Here is a 26107-nt window from a genome sequence, read left to right as displayed (position 1 = left end):
AGGAAGTTGTATAAACTAACAGCTGTATAATTACTTTTCACTTCTAATGAGTTGGGCTACCCTGGGACTTTGTGTAGAACCTGACAGGTTCTTTGACGACTCCAGTTTTCCTGCCCCATCTGACAATTTTTAGCATTTTGTTCCCTTTCCCAGATCTCAGCAGTTAACTTGTGAGTACAGTGTTGGCCAGCTACAACACAAATCCAGACATGGCATCATCAGCACAAATCCCATTTAAAAGGGTGAAACGGCACTGTACTAATGCCTGAACTTGTCACTGTGATCCGTGCTGCAGGGTCGAGTCACCACTGTTCTCTGTTTTACATGATGTCTTGAACAGATTCTTAGATTGATCTTATTTTTTTTTATGTGCACATGGTACAGCCAACATCTAAGAAATCAGATGTTGGTGCCATACAAACCCACCATCATTAGACCTTCACTGTTATAGAGATGTCCCTTTAATGATGGATTTATATGATTTCATTTGGATTTGTATGGATGTCAGTTATAAAAACTACTTGCAAGTTAATGTATTTTCCTACAGTTTAAATAGACTAAGTTGAATGTAACTGGAGAGAGTCTAATCGCACTAAGCCATTAAAATCAAGGATTTTTAAAACTGATTTATCAAATGTCATGTCACTGCTCCAGCTGAGACCGCTTTTCGTGTTCTTTAGCTACTTTGAGATGATGACTCTAGTTTGCTAATCATTTCCTAAGCAAATTTAGAAGTGTATTTTTTAAGATTTTTAAAATATATTGTCTGGCTGTGAGTATGTATTAAATCATACTGTTGCGAAACATTAATAATGCATTTTAAAAGACAGAAAAGATTGTGTTTTGAACTGATGCCCCTTTGTAAATGCCTAAAAGTACAGCATTTAAATTTAATCCTCCTGCACAAACTTTTTAAGTTCAGAATTAATTTGATTTCAAACAAGACAGAAGCCTCCCAAACAAGTTTTGAAAGTGTTTACAATCACAATCAAGTGTGGAGACCTTGTCTACTTAGTGGTTAACTTTGGTATCTGGCTGCAAAGTAAAAGCCTAATGACGTTGTGTTTGAATGACTTCACACACTGTGCTCAAGTACAGGTTACTTTCTGTGAAGCACTTTGCAAACTTGCTTTACAGATGAAATGTGAGCTATATTATTAGTCGTCTTTTTTCAGTTTTTTACTCAGAGCACTTTTTTTTTTTTTTGTCCCATTTGCGATTAAAACTCTTTAATTTCATACTGACATCTAAAATTCAGGTTTGTCTGAATCCAGGTCTTTTAATGACTGATCCAAGACTAAACATTTAACATCTGCATCTGTTTGGATTTAGAGTAATTGAATAATTGTCTTACTGAACTTCACTATGACCTATCGTACATGAGCCAAGAATGAACGGTGAAATCACCATGTCCAATCCTAAAAGGAAATGAACATTGTTTTCAGCTCAGATGCAAGGACTCCCTTTTTTTTTGTAGTCAGACACAGTAACATCCCAAATAAAGTCCCATGTGACTGAGGAGCCAACAATGGGCGACATTGATGGCATGAATAAGGATGTGTCAGTGTTGTGATGTGCCACCCAGCTGTCCTCTCAGGTAGGGAGGGACAATGGTACCAGAGCCGCCTGTCAATGCTGAGCATGTGATGTGACCGGACATATAAGAGGCTGCTGAGTGACAACAATGCAACACACAGCTCGGAGTGACACCCAAAATCTTCCACGACCAGCAGCCAAGATGAGGTTTCTAGTGCCTGTGTTTGTTTTCCTCACTGTGGCAGCAGTACACACTGGTAAGAAGAAGAAAACATTATTGTCATGATTTTAGAAAATGTTCAAGTCACTGGAGTTTAAAATGTGCTGATCTGGGAGGAGGGAGGTTAAAATCTAGACTTTACCTCAACAGAAACAAATGCTTGATTAAAGTGATCTGTGTTAGCCTGCATAGCCTAACTGGTGTATTTGTGATGGCTTCTAGCTCTGTCAGCATCTCTGGAATCTGCAGTGAAAGAGGAAACAGTCACTCCATATGGTGAGGAATTATCATTGATAGTTGTATGATGTTTGCATGCCTCAAATCTGATGTAATTCAACACTGTCTTGTTTTTCATGCAGATGGGCTAACTGAACTACAGAAAATAGGTACGGTGCATTGGTCCAGCTGACTTTGAAATAGACTTTTTGTTTTGCTGTGATATAGGGAGACTGATTGAATGAATCCAGACTGACTCACTGGTTTGTTAAAGCTACCTACAAGATACTTTTAATGACTTCTCATTCATTTTGTTGCATGTATCTATCAGTAATAATCAATTTCTTCACTTTCATAAGCTGTCATTGTTTTTATGATTTTACCTCTCTGGCTTTTCAGATCAGATGGAGTTTGAAGCCGCTCAAAAGATCAAAGCTGCTGAGATGAATGGTAGGTTTGACCAAACTCCAGGGCAGTTAGCTTGAACCAACTGATAAGTAGTGTGTGCAAAATAATTCCCTGTGTCATTGAGTTTTTATCCTCTCACCTGTCAAGTTACAGAGCAACAGGGTGAGGATGCCCGCTACCTTGGTAAGAGGAACCATATGATATGACCTTTGACTTCATTCATATCTAATGACAGCTGGTCTAGGTTCAGGTAATAATGAAATCTTTCACTTACAGAGGCTGCCCAGGGTGAATCTGGTAAGTTACACCTGTGATCAGTGCATGAACACACATTGATCATGTAAACATCAGACTCACTTACTAAATTGTTTCCAACAGAGGAAAAGAATAGTGAAGCTGAGGAGGACAGCACAGGTGTGTAATATAAACAAGTAAACATTTTGCTAGCTTCCACAGACAACATGTGATCCTTCTTTACTCGAGATTCAACTTTGCATAACTCTGAAACCCTCCTCCAGCAGAGGGAGGCAGCAACACTGATGCTGCAGCTCATGAGGGTAAGTTCCAAAATCAGTCTGTAGATGGCAAGAAAGGACAGTTTAGGGATGGTCCGGAAAGATCTGGATGTAAAACACTGCATTCTTGTGACCGATGTCCCTCCCTTGTTACCCACAGAATCACAGTCCTCTGAGGAAACAGATGGTGAGATTATGACATTAACCTTTTGCAGGCAGTTATTCCAGTACGTTAAAGCTGTAACTTAAGCCTCTTTCACTCTAATCCTGTCTTTATTTGACAGAGAGACAGAGGCGGGGTAAGTGTAAATCTTTTGTCTTCAAAGGTTATGCACATATTCATGAACTTGTCATGTTTTAGGCTTTTTTGTTAAATAAAGTACACAACAGTTGCAGTGTTTAATATCAGACTACATTTAAATGTCTTCCCAGATCACCATGAGGCAGTGACTGAGGTTGTGAGCAGTCTGGGTAAGATTAAGTACAGTGGAAACTGAATTCTTATGAATCCCACACTTTTAACTACCTGCTGTAATTTCCCATGTACTCATTTCTCTGCAGATGATGTCAGTCAGGATTCAAGCAAGGAACCAGGTAAAACCTCCAAATGCTACACATATCATAAAAATCCACACAAGGCTGAATGTATCCTCATCTGTTTACTTAGGATTATTATAGTTTATGATCTGCGTTTAGAGACGGTGGTTAAATTTTTTTGAGGCCAACTCAAAGTTTCTTGCTGAGCCAACTTGTGGTGATCTGTTTTGAGCAACCTACTGAAAGTTGAATTGTACATTATGCAATGAGCTGGATAGGAACAGACAGAGCCAGTCAGAGCCAGTCTCAGCCAGATTTAAATAGTGTCAAACCCTTTATAAACTGGCTTCTGAAGTAAACAAAATGCCTCAAAGGCATTTTTTTGGGGAAAAAACCCCCCCCAGGACTGATGTTTTTCCAAGTTTATACAAAAAAAAAAGTTGCTCTGGATCTATTCAAATCACCACAGTGATTGCAAAATCAGCTGTGTGACCCCTAAAACATAATGCTAGGATTATTTATTTGAACAGTTGTCCTTGTATGCAAGTAAATGTAGGACAAGAAACCAGGGTGCTCAGATGATTGTCCCCAGGTGCTTATTGTGCTTGATTTATACTGTCATCTGCTCCTGGTTATTTTAGGACCAAGGTGGCGCCGTCCTAAACGATGCTGAAAGGACTGTTTGAAAATTGATCAAACTCTTTTGATCCAGGGTTGTTGTTGATACAATCACTGATTAAGGTCATAGGTATGATTCTCTGTTAGAAGGAAAACCACCATGTGATGTAGTTATCTTTATTAGCCAACCCTAAGAGATGATTCATATACAGTATATACTTTAACAGTCCTGTAAAACTCCTGAATTGTGTTTGTAATGTACAGCTAGTGTAAAGGAATCCATGTCCCTGCCTCACAGGTGTACTGGAGTGAGAAAAAACAGCAGCATGCGGATCCCAGCGCTCATTCGTCACCCAGTGCCCGAGCTGCACTGAGCTTATTGTCAATAAAAAGGGAATAATCCCACCTACCTGTACAACCTGTGTCCTTGATCTGTTTATGCTGTAATAGTGCAAGATACTTAAGTGCAGCCATTGAGTTTTAATAACATATTACCCCAAGAGACTGTTCCAATTCTTTTGAGATTCTATAGCGAAGCTTTCAAAAAAACCAAAAAAAAAAAAAAAAAAAAAAAAAAACCCCCCCAAGTGTTTTTCCATTTTTTTATTTTATATCCATAGTTGTGGACTAGAGTACAGTATGTCAATGTGCATTTAAAAAAAAAAAAATCTTTGGTACCTAAGGGGAAAAATAAACAATTAAGGCAACTACAGCAGTCTATAGGTCTGGAACACATTTATAACTGCAGCCAAATGAACCCAACACTTGTGGGGAAAAATGTGTCTGCCCTCATTCAAACACAGGAGTCAGCGCAACACCAATCCATCGAGTTGGATAACTTCCAGTTTTTAGGTTCCTGTTCCTCCTCATGTACAACCTTAAATGGAGCTTCTCATGCCACAGGAGAAAAACGGCAAAGCTAGAGCAACCTATTTTTCCTAAGGCAGGTGTAAATTCAGACAACCCGTACTGGGAAGTAGCTGACATAAGAAACTAGTAAACAAGGTTGAAGCAGTCTTAAGTGTTTAATCATAAAGGATAGTGCAGTCAAGTTTTAGCAGGAGACTTAAGGTCTTGCTTGAGGGCATGTTTCTGTATTTATTTACATTGTTGTTACATTTAGTCAAATTCAAGTAATGAAGATATGTCAGGCAGTTATATCTGCAATGGATGAAGAATGCAAAGCCTTAAGATTCTCATGAATGGTGGAATAGCAGATTAGTAATTCACTGCATTAAATGATTAGGGTACTTCATTTCTTGCCAGAAGTGTGCTGACATATATATATATATATGATGCAGCATTTCTTATTCTTCTCCAGGTACCCATCCAGTGCTCTGACTGAAGTAAATCTGATTGTAAATTATGTGACAAACTGCAGTACTGTGGACATGACCGAATGAAGTATTAGAGAATACATGTTCAGCAAGATCTCTGAAATGTACAGTCAGTCCAAAGTCAAGTTTGTTCTAAACTGGAGAGGGACAATCAGTTTAGGGAATATAAGAAGCCAGATGCATTAAAGTCATTGATAAACACACACCAATCTCACATTTCACCTAAAAATACTTCTTTTGCATCTGTCGCTTTCAGCACGTTATGACTGGAGAGTTAATCTGCAGCAGGCTAATACTGCATTAGAACTGTTCATAAATTATATGGCCTAGCTGTTTTAAAAAATACCTAGGCTTAAAACACACACACACACACACACACACACACACACATAAATATTTAAAAAGAAAAAAAAGGCTTTTTTTTTAAAGCAGTTGATGCTTTTAGATTAGCTCTCTACAGAATGTTGATATGAAAAAACTAGTTGGAACAAGGAAATGCAAGTTTCCCCACTCAACCAAAAAAAAATAAATAAAAAATTCCAGGTTGATAATGCAGACCCATATCTCAAGTCCTTTGATATTTTTTACCTTTTCTTTTGAAGTAGTTTGCTTGAGGTAAGTGATATATTTTGGCCTTCTAAACTCCCATCCCTTGCCCCTGGCACACAATGAAGCGGTTTCTTTCTTCTCCCCTGCTTGGGGTACAGCTGAATGCTCAAAAGATGCCATGGATGAAAATAGCCATGATGGCAGCACTGATTAGGCCAGAGATGGGCACAGTCACAAACCATGCCATGAAGATGTTTCTGAACAGACGCCAGTCTACTGCCTTCCTTGAACGTAGCCATCCCACTGCAACAACAGAACCAACCTGGAAACAGAGTAGTTGTTAGAGAAGTCCCATCACCTTCTTTAAATTTACTACTTCAAATTATCCATCTGCATACCTCAATTGTCAAAATTTTGAGGAGATGCTTGCTCCACATTTAGACCATCTTCCAGACTGTTTACCCAAGACTCCATCATACTAAATAGTCTCTTCCCTTATGTCTCAGTCTAGCTCCCAGACCACAGTGTTTGACCAGCTTACCTTGCAGTGGGTGGTGGAGACAGGCAGGCCAATGTTAGAGGCTACTACGACAGTCACGGCTGAGGCCAGTTCAATGCTGAAACCACTGCAGGGGAAGGAAAAACATAATCTCTGAGTATGCCTGCCAAATTCATAGACTAATAATGTCTGCAGAGGATGTGGTTTTATGACTAAGGAGAAACAAGTTCTGTAAAGTCTATGGAGTCTGTACCTTGAGGGAGTAATGGGGGTAAGGTCTCTACCCATGGTCTGGATCACTCTGCGACCCCACACCCAGAGTCCAACACAGATGCCCACGCCACCATACAGCAACAGCCAAATGGGTGTAGGTTCTGTTGAAGTCACACTGCTGCTTGTGTAAACCAGCCACAGAGCCACCAACGGTCCAATGGCATTACTGCAGAGGAAAGAATGAGGTCATTTCAACAGTGACCAAAGAGTCTGACTCTGGGTTGAACCGAGATGGAAAAAAAAAAAAATAAAGTCACCAACAAAATGCTAGAAAAACCAAAGCGACATCTATCATCCTAATGACATAACTTTCACAAAAGACTCTGCATACCTAACATCGTTTCCTCCATGGGCGAAGGAGCCGAAGCACGCAGTGAGAATTTGGAGGAATTGGAAGAGAGTTGAGACTTCTGGCTTGTCTGCCTCAAGCCTATCATCATCCACAGAGCTTCGACTGCTACCTCCATCCTCCTTCCCCATTTCTAGTGTCACATCACCCTCTCTCAGACCCTCAGGGGTCATGTGCTCCGCCACAGCATTGCAGTAGCTGGTGTAACTGTCCATACGTACACGCTTCCTGTCCTGACCACCTGAACCTGAGCCCTTGTCACCATCCTCACTGGAATGGAAATCCCCTTCTCTGTGCTTGAAGTCTCCGTGCATGCCAATGATTGCCATGGTATAGGAGGTGTAGCTGTTGTTGCGCCGGATAGGTCGGTCACTCCCCTCGCCCATGCAGTCACCAACCTTGGCCAAGTGGAGCTTGTGCAGCAGATCCTTGTAGAGGCCAGAGTCTTTGTGGACTGTGTGGTACTGGCTGTAACCATTACTTGGCATCTGTGCTGGCCTGTTGTTAAACTGAACCTGGTTGTTGAACTGGACCTGACTGTGAGCATTTGTGGAGCCATTGCTGTGCTGGACCTGGACCTGACTGCTCGATGGGATATGTTTGGGGGCTAGAGAAAGGGGTAAAAAATAAATTAAAATTTGTCAGTTTGTCTGTTGTACCAACTTCATGCGTGTTATTTCATGACAGTTGTGATTATATACTATATGCAGAAGATTACCATTCCCCTACACTGTTTTTTCTCTTTGCCTACTTCCCGCCATTTGCACTGCTGTAGTCTGTGTCATCAGAATCTCCAATGTCAAACGCCACCTTACGTTCCTTATTGTCCAGATAGTCAGAATCTCCGATGCCAAAGGTCACCCTACGTTCCTCGGGAGCAGCCTGAGGCTGAGCAGAGATGTTTTGATTGACAGCTGGAGTGGTAGGTGTTAAAGTCTCCTTGGCAGTCTGTTTCAGGATTGGACAGTGGGCCTCTCTCTTCTCCATCAGAGGGCTCTCAGAGGGGCTGGAAGACTTATTATCTCCTAGTAGGGGAGGAAACTGGAGTGAGATGCTGCTTGGTTCATGTCTAAACATATACACATCACAGCACATGTTTATCGACCTAAACTGTATGAAGTTAAAAGAATTATATAATTAGAGTATAAGAAACCTTTGTCCTGCAAATGCAACATTACCTGTGTGGAAAAGCACGTGGCTGTGTTTGTTGGGTCAGATAAATGAATGACCTTACCAAGAACTTATTTACACAACTGCTTAACTTGTGACAGACAAGACTCAACACACCCGGTGACTCACATGATGTTTGTTTCTGGTTTTAAAGTGAAATCGGGATCATAGAAATATTCAAACTCATGCATCATCCCAGCTGGTCACATGCACTACAAGTGCCATCTCAACACCTAAGTCAGCCTGAGGTTATTTTAGTCAAGGAGGTATAAACCAATTAGTGGATCACTATGAGCCAATTAGACTGCTCATCTTCTGGACTGAACCTGATCAAGCCAGATCATGGCTGTTTGTTACTATAAGAAAGAAGATATATCAAGTTTCTAATGGAAACCTATATAAAAGTACATTTGTGGGCCTATGCCAAAGTAGTATTCTGTAACAAGCCTGTTCAGTTTGCAGTTATGAAAGAAAGCAGGACTAAACCTCATGAAAGACTGGTGAATACAAGCATCATCATTAACAACACAGGGAACTACACAGACTTTGTGAAGGTCCAGGCTGAATGGCCTTCCCCTCAACACCAAAACCACACTATGTGTGGATAAATCCAGAAGGCTCCTGGATTTTAAATAAGGACATGAGATAAAAAATGTGACAATGTTTTCCAGATGATATTCATTAAAGCCACTCCATTATAAGAAAATATCCATGAGCTCAATTTGCTGGATTAATGGGTGTGAATAGACTGTGGTTACAACTGCAATGCTGAATCCCTGGCTTGTATAGAGGCTTGAGAGAAAACCCATGACTTCAGTGGTCACCTTAAAACTGGTGACCACTGAGATTGTGAGCCATCAAGTTGCCAAAACTAAAATAAATGTGACTTACGTTCAATCTTCTTCTTGAGGTGAGGGCAGACAATAAACCAGACCACAATAGCAGTCAGCAGAGAGCAGGCCAATGAGCTGAGCAGGATACCCCACCAAGGGACCTTGTCAAATCCCAGCACTGAGGGACCACCGGGTGTCAGACAGAACCACACAGGTAAATAGAAAAAGGCAGTTTAAAAAAAACAACAAGGCAGCAGGTGCTACCTTTCTTAAAGGACAATGCACAAAGTTATTCTGCATTAAGATTGACATAAATTACTTCCAAGTATTTTTATAGATCTGTAAAAATGTAGGGCAAGATGGCATTTACAAGTGACATGAGATCTTAGACTATGATCATCTTAGGAGCAACATAAAAGACAATACAGTACAAGAAAATAACATCTGACCATGTATGCAATCTTTTGGCTGTAAACATCACATGACTGGCTGACTGCATCGCTTCATTGTGCCACACCCTACTTAAATATGGAAAGCATGTGTACCCCTAGAGATGAACAGTTATAACACTTAATAGGTGAAAAGAAAAAATGACATTGTGACCCCCAGGTGCCCTGTGAACAACTGCACATGAAAAATGTGTTCCTTAACTGGTGACATTACTTGTTAAAGGAAAAGAAAGGGGAGTCATTCACTGGAACACAGTCTCCTATAGCAATAGGGGAACTTTCTTGCCAAGCCTAGAGCAAGGCTGGTACAGCAGAGGTAGATGTAATGCTGCACATGCTGGCAGAAAAACTATATAAAATTTCCCTAGGGAAGCAGTCATCTTTATCATATATGGCAACATGGTTAGGAGGGGGGGAAAAACCAAACAAACAAACCTTCCTTCAGCTTGGGAGTGTTGGGAAGTTTAAGATAAACAAAAGAAAATTGGGACCAAGGCTAAAAGATAAATGTCACGGTCACTGTGCTCATTTCAGGGCACAAGTCCACAGCACACTAACAAGTCTTACTGCAGCACAAGCATGCAAAGCTTCTAAATGATGTTCCTTTAGTTGTGCAATGGAAGCTCACTGCCTTCAGGATAGGCATGAGAATAAGGTGGATCTGTAACAGCCGAGTTCCCCGTCTTTCACTGGAGTGAGACATTCACAGACAGGTGTGGTTCAGCTAAGCGTTACAGTACATCCTAGGGAGCTCAATGTAACGCGATAAAAGATAACCTTAGGAATAACAAAAAGGTGCTTGATGACATTCTCATGAATACTTTGACTTGTTTGTAGGTACCTTCTCAAAAAACATAAAAGGATTTAAAAACCAGCTGCAGTCTAGTGGTCTGATAAACACTTCTGCACTTATCCACAGCCATGCAGTGACGATGAATGGAATTGCACAGGATATGGAATTTAACCACAGCGGTGTTCCAAACCCCTCCCTGAAACATCCGTATCTCATGCCTTACTTTACACAGTAACATGGTTTGTTTTCTTCCCAGAGTACTGTACATGCAAGCTCACCACAAACCTCAATTACATTGAAAGTTGAAGTAGTGGTTTCTGACTCACAACAAAGCTCTGGATACTTATTCTCTTTGTCTAAAACAAGAGCAGCACTTACCAAGACTATTAGGATTAAGTGGCAGCTGCATTAAGTATCGGCACTGAGGAGATCTGTAAGACCAGTATTCACTCCTCACAATAAGTACCAATCCATGACAACAGCAGCCTCAAATGCTTAAGATTTTGTTTCAGGACTCTAACTCGAGTTAAAATGAGACATGTACAAAACATGAATACTGTGAATTATCAGTTAAGTTACTGATTGTGTGGAGTTCCCAGTCCAAGCAAACAACCACAGATTTGTTCTATTAGAGAATAACCTGGCCAGAAAATGTTTATCCAGCTCCAATACAAAGTCCAACAGGTCAACGTGACCAACGTTCCTGTGAAGGCAGCAGGTGTAGAACGGTTCCTAGCATCTCAACAATGGCCAAGAAGAATTCAAAATGTCTACCAACTTAAGACGACATCCATGGCAGGAGGTAGGAATTAGATCAACAATTCTGTTTGAGCAAATTTTCACTTTACAATAAGTGGGACTGCAGTGGAGTGACTGAGGCTGAGTGAATTATAAGGCGTAACAAACCCAGCTCCATCTGTAAAAAACTGACAGCTGACCCTCAAATTCTTTGGCCAGAATTTTTGCACAGGCAGACTTGAGGTCTCTGGCACTGGTGTATGTACTGAGCACAGGAAGGTGCTGTAGGACATCTGGTGTCCAATCGCACCACAATGATTGGATCTAGATCGGGGAACACCAAGTCCTATCAAAAGGACAGCAAACACAGTGTTCTCATTTGGGCACAGATACTGCTGCTACCATAGGCTGCATATCAACAATAGTGAGCTGTTGATGTCCTGTGTATTGGAGAAGCATATTAGCGGGGCACAAAAAAGTGGGATGTCTGATTATGAGGATAAAACATACTGCTTTGAGAAACTGAAGAATAGATACTAAATCAACTGTGATTCATGGTTTGCTGTTAAACACTGGGATGATCCTCATTGATTCCAGCAAGATTCCAATGACTGAAGAAGTAAACAAAGCAAAACAAAAAACCCAACTTCAAAGAAGATACAGTGGGTTTCTTAAGATGTCTAAAATGCAATCTCACACCTTTTTTTTATGTGAGGTACCCATGTATAGGTCCTCATGTACAGTGTGTTCAAGTATGAGGAACTTCACACAACTGTACAGAATATGCTGGTGAAAACAGGGTTATGGACTATGCTGGAACTGTGTGATCTCCTCTCTGACTGCACCGATGTGCAAGCACACATCAATGCACCATATGTGGTCAAACTCTGGCCTGTAGCAGCCATTTAATGGCCCAGGCCAGCTAACATCTTGAACTGCTAGGCCCTGTAGAGAGAAAACAAACAAAGGAGCAAAAATTGCTCATTTAATAAAATGTTTATAGAGTATGAAAGGTCAACAAATATTCAGTGCATTACTATAGTGATTCTGAGCAACTAATGGCAGGGGGCAACTATGACCACTTTGAACACCCTCTTTACTTCTCTTTTCTTCCTCCATGTCTGAAAGGCACAGTGATGTCAAGAGTTAAATGAAATCTTATTTCCATCTCCATGCTGTGCTTCGCTTAAAAACTCCATTCCAGCTCTATTCCACATAGAACCACAAGCATAGAACCACAAGCAAGAAATCCATTTAAATAATAATAAAAAAAAACAACAAACAAACAAACAAAAAAAATGGCTTCTGTTAAAATGGTAAACACAGTCTGCAGTCAGTCTGGAATACATGTGGGCATCAGGCTGTCTGAGGGAGCAGTTTAAATGATACTCACTCGGAGCGCCACTGAACATGATGGAGAACAGGTTGATTCCCATGGTTATGGCGTAGAAGACAGGCAGGGCCCTTAGTCCATTAGGTACAGGGTCTTTCTATGGGGACAAAATAGAGCACCAAGTCAGAAAAAAAAAGTTTCCATTGTATAAACAAAACTGCCCCAGTTTTGTTGTCAGGTTACAGTTCATTGTATGGCACATGGTGTATGGAGGTAATTTGAACCTTGCTGTATTTAACAAAAAATTCACTTTGTGAATCAACCAAGCACAGTGTTGAAACTGGCCTAAACACATAACACCAGAAGCTTTTGTTTTACTCACAATACACCGTCTACAATTTGATAAAAGCCAGCTTACCTTTTGCAGGATGAACATGCGCACAAAGTAGAAAACAACGCCTGACATTATTCCAGACAAAAGGGGACTCAGGAACCAGGAAGCAACTGCAAATTAAAGAAATGCGAGCACTGCAATTTAGTGGACATGAAATAACTGACAGTTCTGTCCTGCAAATCAAACAATAAAAACATCCTGGCTATGGCATTGAAGACTATATAAACATCTCATAAATGACGATCCCCGTTTTATATCCCTGTTTTTAATACTATTCTAACTCTGAACTAAAGAGTCAGATGATCATTTTCACAGAACTGCTGAAACACTTTCTTCTATGCTTCCTTGAAAAGCATGCACTTCTTCACAGGAATCCAACACCCTTGTAAAGTGGATGTTCTTTGTCTATTTTGGCAATATAGCTATGAGGCCCGTGGACCATTTCGGTTTATTTAACCACTGAATCCAGAGTTCTTACTCAATGTAGGATTTTTAAATATTTTCCATAACTAGAAGATGTTAACATGTTACTTGTGATCCGTTTGTTCTTTTCAGAATTTTATAAAAAGGGCAGTCTGGTTTAGACTTCCTATAGGAGGAACACCAACCTGAAAAGCACTGTTTAACACAACAAGTGTGATAAAGAAGTTGTGAAGTCTGTATTTTGCTGCAAATCTGCGAGTAAAACTGGCTCATGTTCTCTAACAAATGCCTTTCCTTTCCTATTCCAATAGTCCAGAAACTTCATAACTATTGGAATCATTAATTTCTATAACAAATAGATTCCATATTTCTTAGTGTTGTGGATTTGACTCTGAACCTGCAATGGTCATTCATCCCTCACCGCGGATCTGGATATCAGCACAGACAAAACACTAGCATATGAGCTGTACCCTGTACTACCAGTCTCACCTTTCCATTACTATAATATGGTTTGTGATGCAATTCAACCAAACTGAGGGTATTTGAAGACCTGCTGATTGGTGTGTCTGAATTACCAATACGTAGGAGTTCAATCCACCGGACTCCCTGCTGACCTCTGGCAACCAGCGAGAAGCCAATAGTAGCACCAACAATGCAGTGTGTTCCAGAGATTGGGAGTTTAAGGAAGGAGGCAGCCAGCTGCCATACAGCAGAACCTATTGAGAATTAATAAATGTATCACATTAGACTCAATATATTGACTTCCTTTCAGCTTTTCAGACAACTTTTAAAATCCTGAAAAAATGACAGTGTATTAGAAGGCTCATAGCAGTCTAAGGGCCCTCATGTCATTGGTTAAATTAAAAGCTTTTTGTAATCATTTGTTGTTTACAGCCATTTCAAATTAATTTAGTTTCTTTTTTTTTAACACAGTTGGAATCTGAAATGTTCCAAGCAAAGTGATATGAAAAATCTTCCAGTTAAATGATAACCCAAAGCCTATGTGGCAATAAGTCACTTAAACAAGTCGTTACAGCCCTGTTCTCAGAAACTAGTTTGACATCTACATTTTCTAAGTGTAATAACCAAATTGTCCCAAGCTCTACAAGCAATCAAGCAGAGGATTCGGTGACCACAGATTAAACTGTATACAAGACAAACTGCAGATACTCACCAAACATGGCGCTGACAGATCCAGCCATTAACACATGCTCAGAGCCATTGTACATGTTCACGTCGATGATACCCTTACGAATGGTTTCACTCACTTTGGCCCCGAGTAGCACAGAGCCCAGAGTCTCAAACACACTGGCCAGGATGCATGCCTGTCGCAAGGTGACCACTCCAGAGCCCACAGCTGTGCCAAATGAGTTGGCAACATCATTGGCACCCACAGAAAAAGCCAAGATGAAGGCGATGATGAAGCCGACAATCAGCAGCCACATGTACTCTGTCAGAGCAGTGTTGGTCGCTAGCATTACTGTGCTAGCCAGTATTATTGCGGTTGCAGTTGTTGAAACCATGACTGTAAACTATAGACGACTTATTTCACAATCTTAAATGGAATGAATGTCTGTCAAAATAACTATATAATAATTCTAAACAGCAGCTAGCAGAATAAATAAATATAAAATAAATTAGTCTCTATTTAGGCTCACCTGTCTTAACAGGATTTCTGAGATTTAGCAGTGCAAACTTGTAAAAGGTTTACCTGGGACTGACCAGAACACAATTAAAGTAAACAGAGGTATAGTGAGGGCTTATTGCTATCCTGTAATTAAACTAGATATGTTGCAGTTCTTTGGGTGCTGTGCTATCAAGCTAAATGAGGAGACAGCCATTGTGCAACTGTAACTGCAGATGAGCAGAGGCACATTCTGAAAAGACAAAAGACAGAAAAGGACTTCTTTAATGACAGTTCCTAGGCTAAAAAAAGAAAAAAAAATAGGGTGTGTCACAAGGGGAAATCAGCTTCTTTAAAACTGTAACATTATACATGGAAACTACGCTAAGATGATTGGGGAAAACCCTGTAGTAAAGAGGAACCGGAAGAACATCTAGTAGCGACCTCGCTAAAACACCAATGGGACGCCATTTTTGGTAAATGTCGCAGGAGGTTTTTATTTTTTATTTATTTATTTTATGTCGCAGGAGGTAACCGGCGATTACATTACACCAACGTCCTCTGACCCACAGTTGTATTTTTTTTTTTTTTTTTTGCAGTTTTGTTGAGCACTGGTGTCCATGAACACAAGATAAGCCGTGTTTTAACTAAAGGAGACATTCAGTGATAAACATACCGTTTATCGTGCGCCCGCACGTGTCGTAATCAACTCATAGAACATTGGCCCTGAAAACCAGTGCCTTCGGTAAATACGGCCTCACAAGCCAGCAGAAACAGCTGGACTGTACAAGACTTAATGTTAAGTCTTTAATTTGTCGTTGCAAACGGTGTAATGGCTACCGTTGGTATTATCCGCAGTTTTAATTACGTCTGACGTAGTTTTTCGTAAAAGGGGATGCAACCGGATGTGACACAGAACAGGGAACAGAAGAGAATGTTCTCACTGAACGACCGGGTGGGCAGTCACCATCCAGACAGTTTTAATGACCTGCATGTGTGCTGGGCGAGGTGGTCAGTGTGGCTAACGTTAGCTTCACATCAACGTGAATGTCGGTATTTGTTCCGCCTTGCTTTGAGCCAAATGTTTCACATACCTTAGATAGCATGAAGTCAACTGCAACACACGATCGACAACCATTATATAGCCATAGGATTAACATATATTTAACTGGCATTAAGTTTACTTTCCTCTTCTAGTATCTACCAAACAGACCACCCATATTTATTAAAACTGTTTAACGTAACATAGTGGTTTTTACTCTTAGGCTATCGTTAGCGTTGCGTTAGGCCTGAATGATGATGTTAATCCAACTCAAACCACAAGGAAGTCTCCATCCTGGTAGAGTATAAATGATAAAACTCACCACACTTTGCTGTTGTCGGTCCTGTGAAGAATACCTCTTGCTAGCCAGTAAGCTAACTAGCGCGCGCGCACAAACCGTATTGTTAGCGCGCGCGGGAAATAAAAAAAATTAACTAGTTGTAAAATATTTCCCCCTCAAAAGCTGCTTTAGGTTATAAATCTTAAAACGCTAATGGTCACTGTGAAATAAATCCGGCTTTCTTTTCCACTAACGTCTCAATTTGAATGAGAGCTCTCACTGCCGCAGGAGTACAAGTTCCTCACGCCAACCGGTGCAGTGACTTCCAGGGGTCCTTATTTTATTGGATACACCCACGAGAAAGCGCCGCCCAACTGAGCAGTGAGACTTCCCCTCTCTCTCCTATCCTCTTCTCGTTTTAACCCATCGTGTTCAGTGCATGAATGTGCTGCTCAGGAAATACGACTTCGCAGCGAAGTTTTATTTTCCAACATTACATTTCTATAGGTCAGTATTCCTTCACTTGTAGTTTGTTACAAACACCACAGGAAAAAAAAAAATCGGATTCAGCTTTATTGGTCAAGTATGTTGAAATACACAAGGAATATGATTCCGGTACAGAGGCTCTTAATGTATTTTGTAAGGCAACAAGAAAATAAAAAATATTTTTTAAAAAGTGTGGATTCAAAATAGGAAAATGTGCAATCAAATAATAAGGGGATGGGAAATAAACATAATCTAGCTATTTATAAATATAGCCTACATACATACATAGGCTTATACACATAAGGGTAGAAGAGCTTTACCGGTCTCGACTTCACTTGAACATTTCTGGCTATTGGCACTGATATATAGTCGCATGAAAAAAGTAATGGTCCTATTTGTAATTTTCTTGTTTTGTACATAAATTGGTCGTGAAATTGGATCTGATGTTCACCAAAGTCACAAATATCGACAAACACATTGACACAAACCAAAGTTATCACTAGTAACCAGTGCCTAACAATGTAGGAAAACAACCAGCGGTGGTCATGTTGACTGTGTCACAGGAGGACTTGTCATCTATTCAAGCGCATTCGACTGTAAATTGTGCTATAGCAACATTCATCCTCTGACAAAAGTCGTTTTCTTTGGCGAGTGTTCTCTTATGTTCAACAACAGACGTACTGAATGGAAACACGGCTCAATAAGCAGAGGAAAAATATGTTTGCCTGATCATTAATTTAGCTAAAATGTATTTCATATTTGCAACGAGGAAAGCAAGATAGCGGAGATACCTGGAACAATGATATAATAGCCTAACAGCAAGCATAGTTGTTTTTTTTTTATTACAAGCTTACTCCACTTTCTCGCCATACCTGACGTGAACTCTTTGTAAGATCATGAAAATTATCACCAGCCTTTTGCACAACATTTAGTGAAGGCGGCATTTCAAAGGAAGGTGTGGCAGTTGTTTAGGCCCACATCTGTTTCCAAGCGCTTAAAGGCATAAGTGAAGAAGTAGACAAGAAGTCCCATAAGTAGACCTCATTAAGTCTACTTATGGTGTCCCTACTACTTCCAGAAGTCAATGCGTGACTTAGATTTAACCACTGTCTTCTTGAACTCCCACCTAGTAGTTACTCACACCGATTATGAGGCTTTTTACTCCTTTGCCAGTAATTAGAGGCCACCTATGCTTCAGAAAAGTGACCTCAGCTTTACCAAAAATTAGATTAGGGCGGGAGTGTCAGAGAAGGACTCAGAATTCATGTTTACTGATCTACACCTGATCAGGCCTAACCTACTCAAATTTACGTTGTAACGCTGTTTCATTATTCAATGGTCAAACCACATTCCATATATAACCTGCATTGTGCATGCAAATATTATTTTGTTTCATTTAGAGATAGGGGGCTAATGCATCTTGTCTCATGGACTTATGATAGCCTACTGAAATATAGGCTATCACTGATTTCATGAGCAACACACTCATGACTTCCAAACCAACTTTTATAGATGGAACAAAATGTGACCTGGAGGGCTAAATAATTTTTTTCCCCTTGTCACATCATCTTTTAAATCCATGTAGACTAATGACACCATAAAAACAGTGTTATATATAAGCTAGGTTATTTCATTACCTATTATGTTTATAAAGACATTTGGCATCTTAGGCTGCACAAGACAGTGGCTGAATGGTTGGATGGATGATTGAATGACAGGATCAGCCAAAAGACATGCAGTACATTTTAAAAGCTGTTGTTTCCATTGATTCCCGGGGAGCCTGAAGATATCATGGAGCCTTTCTGATGTCGAGTGCAGAGCATACCTCAGATTACCAAAACCACTAAACCCAATTCTGTCCTGTCATCTAACTATTTTAAAAATAATAATTTTAAGAAAGCTTGTATCGCATGCAGGCTTTTAGACTTATTCTAGTAACATTTCTTGATGTGCATGGTTAGATGACGCCATCTAGCGTATGTTAATAACATTTTTACTAAGACATCTAATATATTTCAGATACTATGTCACAGTTCCATTGATTTTCACATTGAGGAAGTGTTAGACTATGACACAGTCATTCACAACTAGCCAACTTTATTCACGGTCAACAATTACAAGAGATTCATAAAGTTGTTACCTCAAGAGCTTTATCAAAACAATCAGCTCAAAAGCCTATTAAAACGTCACTGCAAGAACATTCCGAGAGCCTATGTTTTTTTATTCAGCAGTACACATATACCTGCATCAATCCAGCCTGTAAGGCAAAAACGTAAACATTGGTGAGCGACGTCAACTTCGTCACTGCTAATCTGAGCAGTTGAGACACAAATCTGATTCCGGTTCACCGAACGGAGTGGATAGCTTCAGCAGTGACTACACAACAGCTCAATATTAGGGGTCGAGCAGCTCGATTTAATACAGGCTCCCGTTCGGACCAATCAAAATTACCCTAAAGCAAACAACATCCAATGAACATCCAGTTCAGGATCTGTAAGGCGGACCTTCCGTGACGGTGCATTAGAGATGTAGTAGGAAGAGGAGGTCAAAGGCACTGCAGGATTTTGAAAAATGTGAGGCTATTTACAGGAAAGACACAGATGGATACGCGTACTGGAACTGCAATATGTTAACTGTTTATAGTGCAGTTATTAGAGTGTCGTTTTAGAAACAAATGCGGCGAAGTTGGGGTGTAGTTTGTCCGTGTCGCACTAGAAGGCAGTTAACAGATAACATTGCCTAATGCTCTTTAGCTAATGCTAACATCATCTGTCTCGTGTTTGCAGACAGCCTGATAGGCAATGTTAGCTTACAGTCTGGATTAGGTTTGTGGCATTTGCTAGTCAAAAAGTCCATATTATCATCTTTATAGGGGTAATGCACAGTGCATTGGCCACAAAGGAACTTACGTTAGCTAACTTTTGCATTTGATTGTGTCATTGGTAAGTTGTGTCACGGTCACAGCTGTCATGTTTCACTCTTTGCCCCGTCGTTCCATCTGCGAGATCGGTGCACATAAGTTGAGGCTTCAGAGCAACAGGCCTTTCAGGCGGACTGTCGAGGAGGGCGGAGGGAAGCTTGAGAATCTCCCTTGGCTAGGCAGGAGCATGGGCCTGTTGTTGTCCTGGCTCCAGAGAGCATGTGTCGATGCCGCGGGATCGGGACAAAAGCGAAAGGGCTTGCTCTCCATATTTGCGGACCAATGCAGCTTTGTGACAGGACAGAGACTCCGACGTGCCTGTCAGATTGGTGAGCTTTACTCCAACCTGTATTCTGAGCGCACCAAGTGGACCCTGGTTGGGAATATATGGCGCAGATTCCAGAGCAAGCACGCCCCAACTGGGAAAATATTCGCGGCCCTGGCTGGTGTCTTCATGTGGGAGAATGAGAAGATTCAAGATGAGGAAGTCCGCAGGTTGGAAAGTTTTCTTTAAATGCACATATAGCCCACAGGTGTTCTCAGACACATAGAAGGGCGACAAACTACAGGAAACAAGTGAATAAATTAGGGGAGTCTCATAATAAATACACTTGCTTCCCTACAGGCCATCAAGGGGTCACTAAATGGTTTAAGTATAAAAATTCTATGGCTTTCACATTCACCAAGTTGAACACAGCAGATATTTGACCAACACTCTCAAAACTATCATCAAAACACTAATTGCAAAGGAGCATTGAAGCTGTTCTGCAAGTCAACACCTTACTAAACATTACATATAGTTTTTTTCTGTAATTTGTCACAGTGCACTGCTGTATTTTAAACTAGTTTTGACTATGATTGGTAATGCTAACTGTTTAGCTGTGTACTAAACAATTTGCGATAATGGCATCCTTTTGAAGGTGTGGATTAGAGTTGCAGGCACTGGAGGCTGTAAAGCTGCTCAGCACATCATCAGGGACAGTGACCGGAAAACAGGATCCTGGCTGGGAAGTTGTGATGGAGAAGAAGGATTTCAAAGTGTGGAGGCGGTCTATTCCCAACAGTCACCTCTATGAGTACAGAGGTCAGCTAACTCACAATCTCACATGTGTGACCAGGCTTCTGATCTGCAGATCAAGTACACATTAAACTTAATCTCTTCTGCACTTAGAGGTTTTCCTTTGGTGGTGATGATATCGGTATGGTTCATCTGAACAGTCAGCATCTTTTATTTACGTTTTCCTTTTAGTGTTGGGCTCCTACAGTGATGTCACACCAAGACAGTTCTTCAATGTACAGGTAGAGCCTTTTCAAATTAAAATGTCAGTCTCTGTTAATTAAAAAAATTGAAGTGAAACAAATAACTTTGCAATACTAAAACATCACAAGATAAGAGAGAGCTGCTCTCTCAATTCCTTTTCAGGGTTTGAGGGTTCCTGAAGTCTTAATGTCTGAACCATGGTTGTATTACTCAAATAGAATAAATATTATGCATGTGTCCTGCTTGTAATCAAAGTAGTTTGGCCGAAGATGTAATATTTATACCACTGAGACTTTGATACATGTTTATTTTATTTGTGGATTGTGTATATGGTAGATTTATGGCAGCTTTATTTGCATTTCTATTACCAAACCTGTATCTTTGTGCTGTGTGTGTGCAGCATAAAAGCAACTGTTACACTCTTAGTGCTACTGTATATTAAGCACGTTACCCTTGACTTATGCCTTTTCCCTTTCCCCCCAGTTGGATACAGAATACAGGAGGAAGTGGGATTCCCTTGTTATCAAGCTTGAAGTTGTGGACCGAGATGTCAGCACAGGCTCTGAAGTTGTGCACTGGGCTACACACTTTCCTGTAACTTTCTTTTGATTGTTATTATAGATAAAGGGATGTGGGTATTTGTTCTATGTATTGTGTTCACAGTGCATGTTGTCTCTCTGTCTTGTGTTGTACAAGCAAAGTGTGAAGGACAATTGCACAGACATTTGGCCAAGAGCAACTGCTAGCTAGGTTATATTCATTAATCTGGGTTTTAGGCCGTTAGATATTTATTTAATCTTGTTTAATCTTCTCATAGTATCCAATGTACTCAAGGGACTATGTGTATGTGCGCCGCTATGATGTTGATGTCGACAACAACCTGATGATCTTGATATCCAGGTGAGACTTTAAAACTGATTAGTTTTTGTAGTTTTTGATGCCTTACTAAATAAACTCACTCTTGAACATTTGTAATTGTGTTGTATAGGGCCGTACAACACCCCAGAGTCCCAGAGACTCAGGAATTTGTGAGAGTCCATTCATACCAGTCAAAGATGGTCATTCGCCCTCACAAGTCCTTTGATGAGGTTTGCAGTGAATGTAGTTCTACATTGAGTATTTAACTCAATGTCATGTGTTTTTTATTTGCTGAGTTTGGATTTGTGTTTTTCTTCAAAGAATGGATTTGATTACCTGCTGACCTACAGCGACGACCCTCAGACTGCCTTTCCCCGTTACTGTGTGAGCTGGATGGTGTCAAGTGGTGAGCTTGTTTCACTGGTTAGGGCTGCAGATTATTTGGATAATCACATGGCTATATTCTCTTTTCTTGTTTGCTCAACCAGTAATCCAAAACACAAAGATATTCAGTGTACAGTGCAGCAGTCTTGTATTACTTGAAAAGCTGCAACTTTTTTTGCTTGCAGTTACATTTGGGCTTTCTGTGTCATTTTAGCTTTATGAACATATTTCAGTTCTTAAATTCATGTAGTTTTCCCTTTGAGTATGTTTGTTTCCCCTGATAATAAGGAGATTTTGCCTTTGTACCTTGCAGGTATGCCTGATTTTTTGGAGAAGCTGCATACTGCCGCTTTGAGGGCCAAGAACTTGGAAGTGGGCATCCATGACTACACAGGGGTCATTAAATCCGGCGACAACAACCGCCAGCCGAGCCAGGAACGCCTCAGTGGAGAGAACCCACACACAGGTGGTTCTGGGCAGATCTATGCTTGAGATGGATTTTTTCCCCCCTTTTTTTAATAGATCAGGGGTTATGTTGGTGTGTTTTCATTTTCAACCGAATCAAACCCTCCAACTCCAGGTCTTTGGATCCATTGTGTGAACTGCAAATGGAAGTTGCAACCATAACATACTGGAAGTCCAACCATGCATATGGTTATATTGGTTGTAGATGAGATATTACAAGAACAATACACTGTAGCTGCGACGTCGTTACTGTTGTATGAACAAAATGTTGCTATGGCATGACAAACGTCATCCAGGCTGCTGGCCTTGGTGCAGTTTCTGCTTAGCCAGTGCCATGGGGCATTTTTTTGCCTCCTTTGCTAATGATGTTTGTCCTGCAGTCACTGGTAAGATCGGGACAAAATTCTTATTTGTATAGATGCTTTTTGCCAAAGTGCAGTTGCTCTCATTTTAACATTGTACGTTGGATTCCATTGTTTGACAAGATTTGGCTATAAAGGCTTTTCAAACTGCCAGCATCGTCATTACTTTTAAAGTGTGTGGTATGATTTCAGTGAGATATTGTGGAAATGGTTGTGCAGTACTGGACATAGAACGGAAACTTTGACTGGCTTCTGGTGTTTATAACTGAATTTAGAACTATGGCATACATTTCTGCACTAACAGATGAAGAACTAAGGCCTCTGGTGGGAAACTTTTTCACATTTCTTCATTTGATGGATTTAAAGCAACTGGTTTTGTGTTTGCTTGCAGCATGAGTGACTGATCTTTGTATGACTGAATGGAGTGGAATAAAAAATTACAGTGATGCCATTATTGGAAAAATTGTCAGTAGGATTAATGATGACAATTCTAGGGGTTCTGTTTGTTGGGTAAGGCATTGGTTTTCTGTCAGCACTGTCTGTCTCACCATGACTGTTCTGAACTGACAAAACAACCTTCTGAAAATAAACCAGTCCTTCAGTATTAGGGGAATAGTGTCTTAAAACAACCATGTAAACTCTCAGATGCAATGGTACTAGTGCACCTCTAGCAAGGTGATGTCATCAGACACATTTCAGTGCCCTTTTTAGAGAAACAGCATTTTTCCAACATAACAATCCACTTATTTTTATAGGAATTAAAAAAAATTCTCATGTCAAATCAGAAGTTAATTTATCTCAGTATTAACAGCTGTCACTTTAGTTTCCACTATTGAAATTAGGCGTGTTATCATGTGAGTTACTCTAGGTCATTTATTGTTATTCTACACTTTTGTTATTAATGTGGGTCCTAATCAAACTCCGTAGCAGTCATCTGTCCACTTCATCCATTTTGTTTTTGTAATGAACTGTTTGTAGGGGTGTTATGAATGTACAAAGAGTACCTCATGCTGTGGAATAAAGCAACATTGCCTAATAAAGTACATTGTTTACAGCCTGACAGTTTGGTACAAATATCCAGAAATCATTTGTTTAAAAAAAATCTAATCTTGTACTAAAATGTAATATTTGTTGTAGGTTGTATATCAGAGTGAATAAACTAATGGTTTTAAGATAAAATAGTACAGTGGGTTCTGCTTTGTGAAGGAAATCCCACATTTGTGTATCCCCATTGTGTCAAAAAATATCTTTCTAAACTGTGATGTATTCCCTGATATTTAATGTTAAAAATGTCAGTGTAGGATGTGAGCGGGACATGTTTGTTTTTGATATTGCTTGTGTGGAATGAACTAAACATTATGCAATGTTTGCTAAAGTCAATCCTGACATTGTAACATTTTAATTCTATAATTTTTTTAGACACCTGTTTTTTTTCCTGCAGGCAGTAGGACAGTTCTGTTTGTGATTTAGAAATGGGAAAATGATCTTGTAGCTATGAACTGGTGTACTTGTAACCCTGTCATTTCAAGAATTATTGAAATGAAAGAGTGACAAATCTGATCAAATAAACATATGTCTGTTCAGCTGTTGACTGAAGAGCTCTCTTGGATTTGACCATGTCATTGTAGAGAAAAGTGTGCTTGTGCAAGGCAGTCACTGCAGTCCAGTCTAATGGGACAACCTGTAAAAACCTTGTATTCCCTAGCTGGGCATAATGTCAGTGACAGACTGCACTCAGAGGCTTCTCCGATTACTGGAAGCATTATCTGCTCAACTGATCAGCTTGATCAACTCTACTGACAAATAGAATTATCGCATTCACGATTGTATGCCTCCGCCAACCAATCAAGTTCATGGGAATATGGGGGACGTGAGGACACAGATAGACCTTGACCCTTGACCATCAAAATGCAATCAGTTCATCCTAATCAGAGATATTTATTTCACTTTTAATTCACAAAACCAGAGCTCCAGTGGGTCAAAAGTTTGCATACACCAAGTTCACTGTCCCTTTCAACAGCCTAGACACTTCTTGAAATTGATGTCTTGACTTGAGAAGCTTTAGACTGGCTAATTAACTGGGAGACAGCTAGGGGCATAGCTGTGGCTGGATGTTAGGGCGTTCACCCAGAACCAGTTTTCTTTTGCTTGTCATCTTTAGAAAAATTAAAAAAAAAAAAAAAATCAACCAAAACCTTAAAAAATATAGACTTCCACAACCCTAGTTTCTCCTTAGCAGAAATTTTCTAACATCTGAAGGTACCACATTCATGTGTACAGACAATAGTACACAAATGTAACACCATGAGGCTACAGAGCCATAGCTTCATTTGGGACAGAGAACTGCACTGACTCCTAGATTAGTGTATTTTGATGCAACAGATTCATAAGCAACCAGTAATCCAAAACACAAAGATATTCAATGATTCCCAGGACTACAGTGAAGGAGCTGGTAAAGATGCTGGAAGTAACTGGTACAACACTCACAGTAAAGAAAGTGCAGTATCATCATAACCTGAAAGGCTTTTCCCCAAGGAGGAAGCCACTATTACAAAACTGGCTTAACAAAAGCAAGATCTTTCCTTTTGGAAGAATGTTCTCTGGTCAGATGAGAGAAAAACAACACTGTTTTTCCACAATAATCAACATTATGTGGGGAGGAAGAAGGGTGAGACTAACCCAAAGAATGCCATCCCAACTGTGAAGCACAGGAGTGGCAGTATCACGTTGTGGGGTTGTGCTGCAAGAGAGACTGATGCACTTCATAAAATTGATGGCATCATGAAGAAGGAGAACTATGTGGATATTTTGAAAATGAATGTGAAAACATCAGCCAGAATGCTAAAGCTTGGACACAAATGGATCTCTCAGTAGGGCAACGATCCAAAGTATACCCACCAAAATGGTAACAAAATGGCTTAAGGCCAGACAAAGTAAAAGTTTTGGAGCTGGCCATCACAAAGCCCTGACTTTAAATATAATATAAAATATGTGTGCTGAACTCAGTGGTTTTGTTCAAGGAGGCCCAAAAACCTGATTCAGTTGCATGAGTTTGGCTGAGAGGATCTGGCCAAAATTCCTGCAGAGTGTTCTGTGAAGTCTGTGGAAGGCCACCCCAAGCATCTGATTCAAGTTAGACAATTTAAGGGTAATATCAATGAATATTAATAAAGTGTATGCAAACCTTTGACTCTCAGAAAATGTGATTAAAATAAATAAAAGCTGCAATTAAATT

At 40.2% G+C, this 26107-nt stretch overlaps 3 protein-coding genes across 10 annotated transcripts; 2 read left to right on the top strand and 1 right to left on the bottom strand.

The window, feature by feature from the left end:
- The first annotated feature begins 1679 nt into the window (after window positions 1-1679).
- Window positions 1680-4468, top strand: LOC109963426 (cell division protein DivIB). 7 transcript variants are annotated; one of them, XR_002275407.1, is made up of 13 exons: window positions 1680-1793; window positions 1979-2032; window positions 2116-2142; window positions 2372-2422; window positions 2528-2563; window positions 2657-2677; window positions 2759-2794; window positions 2902-2937; window positions 3056-3082; window positions 3188-3194; window positions 3328-3366; window positions 3457-3489; window positions 4349-4363. XR_002275407.1 is itself a non-coding variant. In XM_020605937.1 (13 exons), the coding sequence occupies exons 1-13, from the start codon at window positions 1685-1687 to the stop codon at window positions 4360-4362; spliced, it is 495 nt and encodes a 164-aa protein (XP_020461593.1). In that variant the 5' UTR covers window positions 1681-1684; the 3' UTR covers window positions 4363-4468. The 7 variants fall into 7 exon arrangements, 5 of the variants coding, with proteins under 5 accessions (XP_020461596.1, XP_020461593.1, XP_020461594.1 ...); XR_002275406.1 differs by having other exon boundaries at window positions 1681-1793; window positions 2899-2937; XM_020605937.1 differs by having other exon boundaries at window positions 1681-1793; window positions 2534-2563; window positions 2899-2937; window positions 3180-3194; window positions 4349-4468.
- A 1295-nt stretch (window positions 4469-5763) lies between these two features.
- slc20a1b (solute carrier family 20 member 1b) lies at window positions 5764-16532 on the bottom strand. Of its 2 annotated transcripts, none has more exons than XM_020605995.1 (11): window positions 16179-16532; window positions 14365-15067; window positions 13766-13906; window positions 12792-12877; window positions 12434-12530; window positions 9119-9238; window positions 7813-8082; window positions 7040-7664; window positions 6689-6874; window positions 6478-6562; window positions 5764-6258 (listed from the first exon to the last, which is right to left on the bottom strand). In XM_020605995.1, the coding sequence occupies exons 2-11, from the start codon at window positions 14711-14713 to the stop codon at window positions 6103-6105; spliced, it is 2115 nt and encodes a 704-aa protein (XP_020461651.1). In that variant the 5' UTR covers window positions 14714-15067; window positions 16179-16532; the 3' UTR covers window positions 5764-6102. The 2 variants fall into 2 exon arrangements, with proteins under 2 accessions (XP_020461651.1, XP_020461652.1); XM_020605996.1 differs by lacking the exon at window positions 16179-16532 and adding an exon at window positions 15491-15655.
- A 2265-nt stretch (window positions 16533-18797) lies between these two features.
- stard7 (StAR related lipid transfer domain containing 7) lies at window positions 18798-24453 on the top strand. The gene is made up of 8 exons (XM_020606044.1): window positions 18798-20037; window positions 20463-20626; window positions 20792-20841; window positions 21287-21397; window positions 21621-21703; window positions 21792-21891; window positions 21983-22067; window positions 22359-24453. Exons 1-8 carry the CDS (start codon window positions 19592-19594, stop codon window positions 22535-22537), a joined length of 1218 nt encoding a protein of 405 aa, XP_020461700.1. The 5' UTR covers window positions 18798-19591; the 3' UTR covers window positions 22538-24453.
- The last annotated feature ends 1654 nt before the right edge of the window (window positions 24454-26107 follow it).

The sequence above is a fragment of the Monopterus albus genome, unplaced genomic scaffold (genome assembly GCF_001952655.1).
Source record: "Monopterus albus unplaced genomic scaffold, M_albus_1.0 scaffold75.1, whole genome shotgun sequence".
NCBI lineage: Eukaryota > Metazoa > Chordata > Actinopteri > Synbranchiformes > Synbranchidae > Monopterus > Monopterus albus.
Note: the sequence above shows the minus strand (reverse complement) of the source record. Positions and strands in the feature narration are given on the sequence as shown.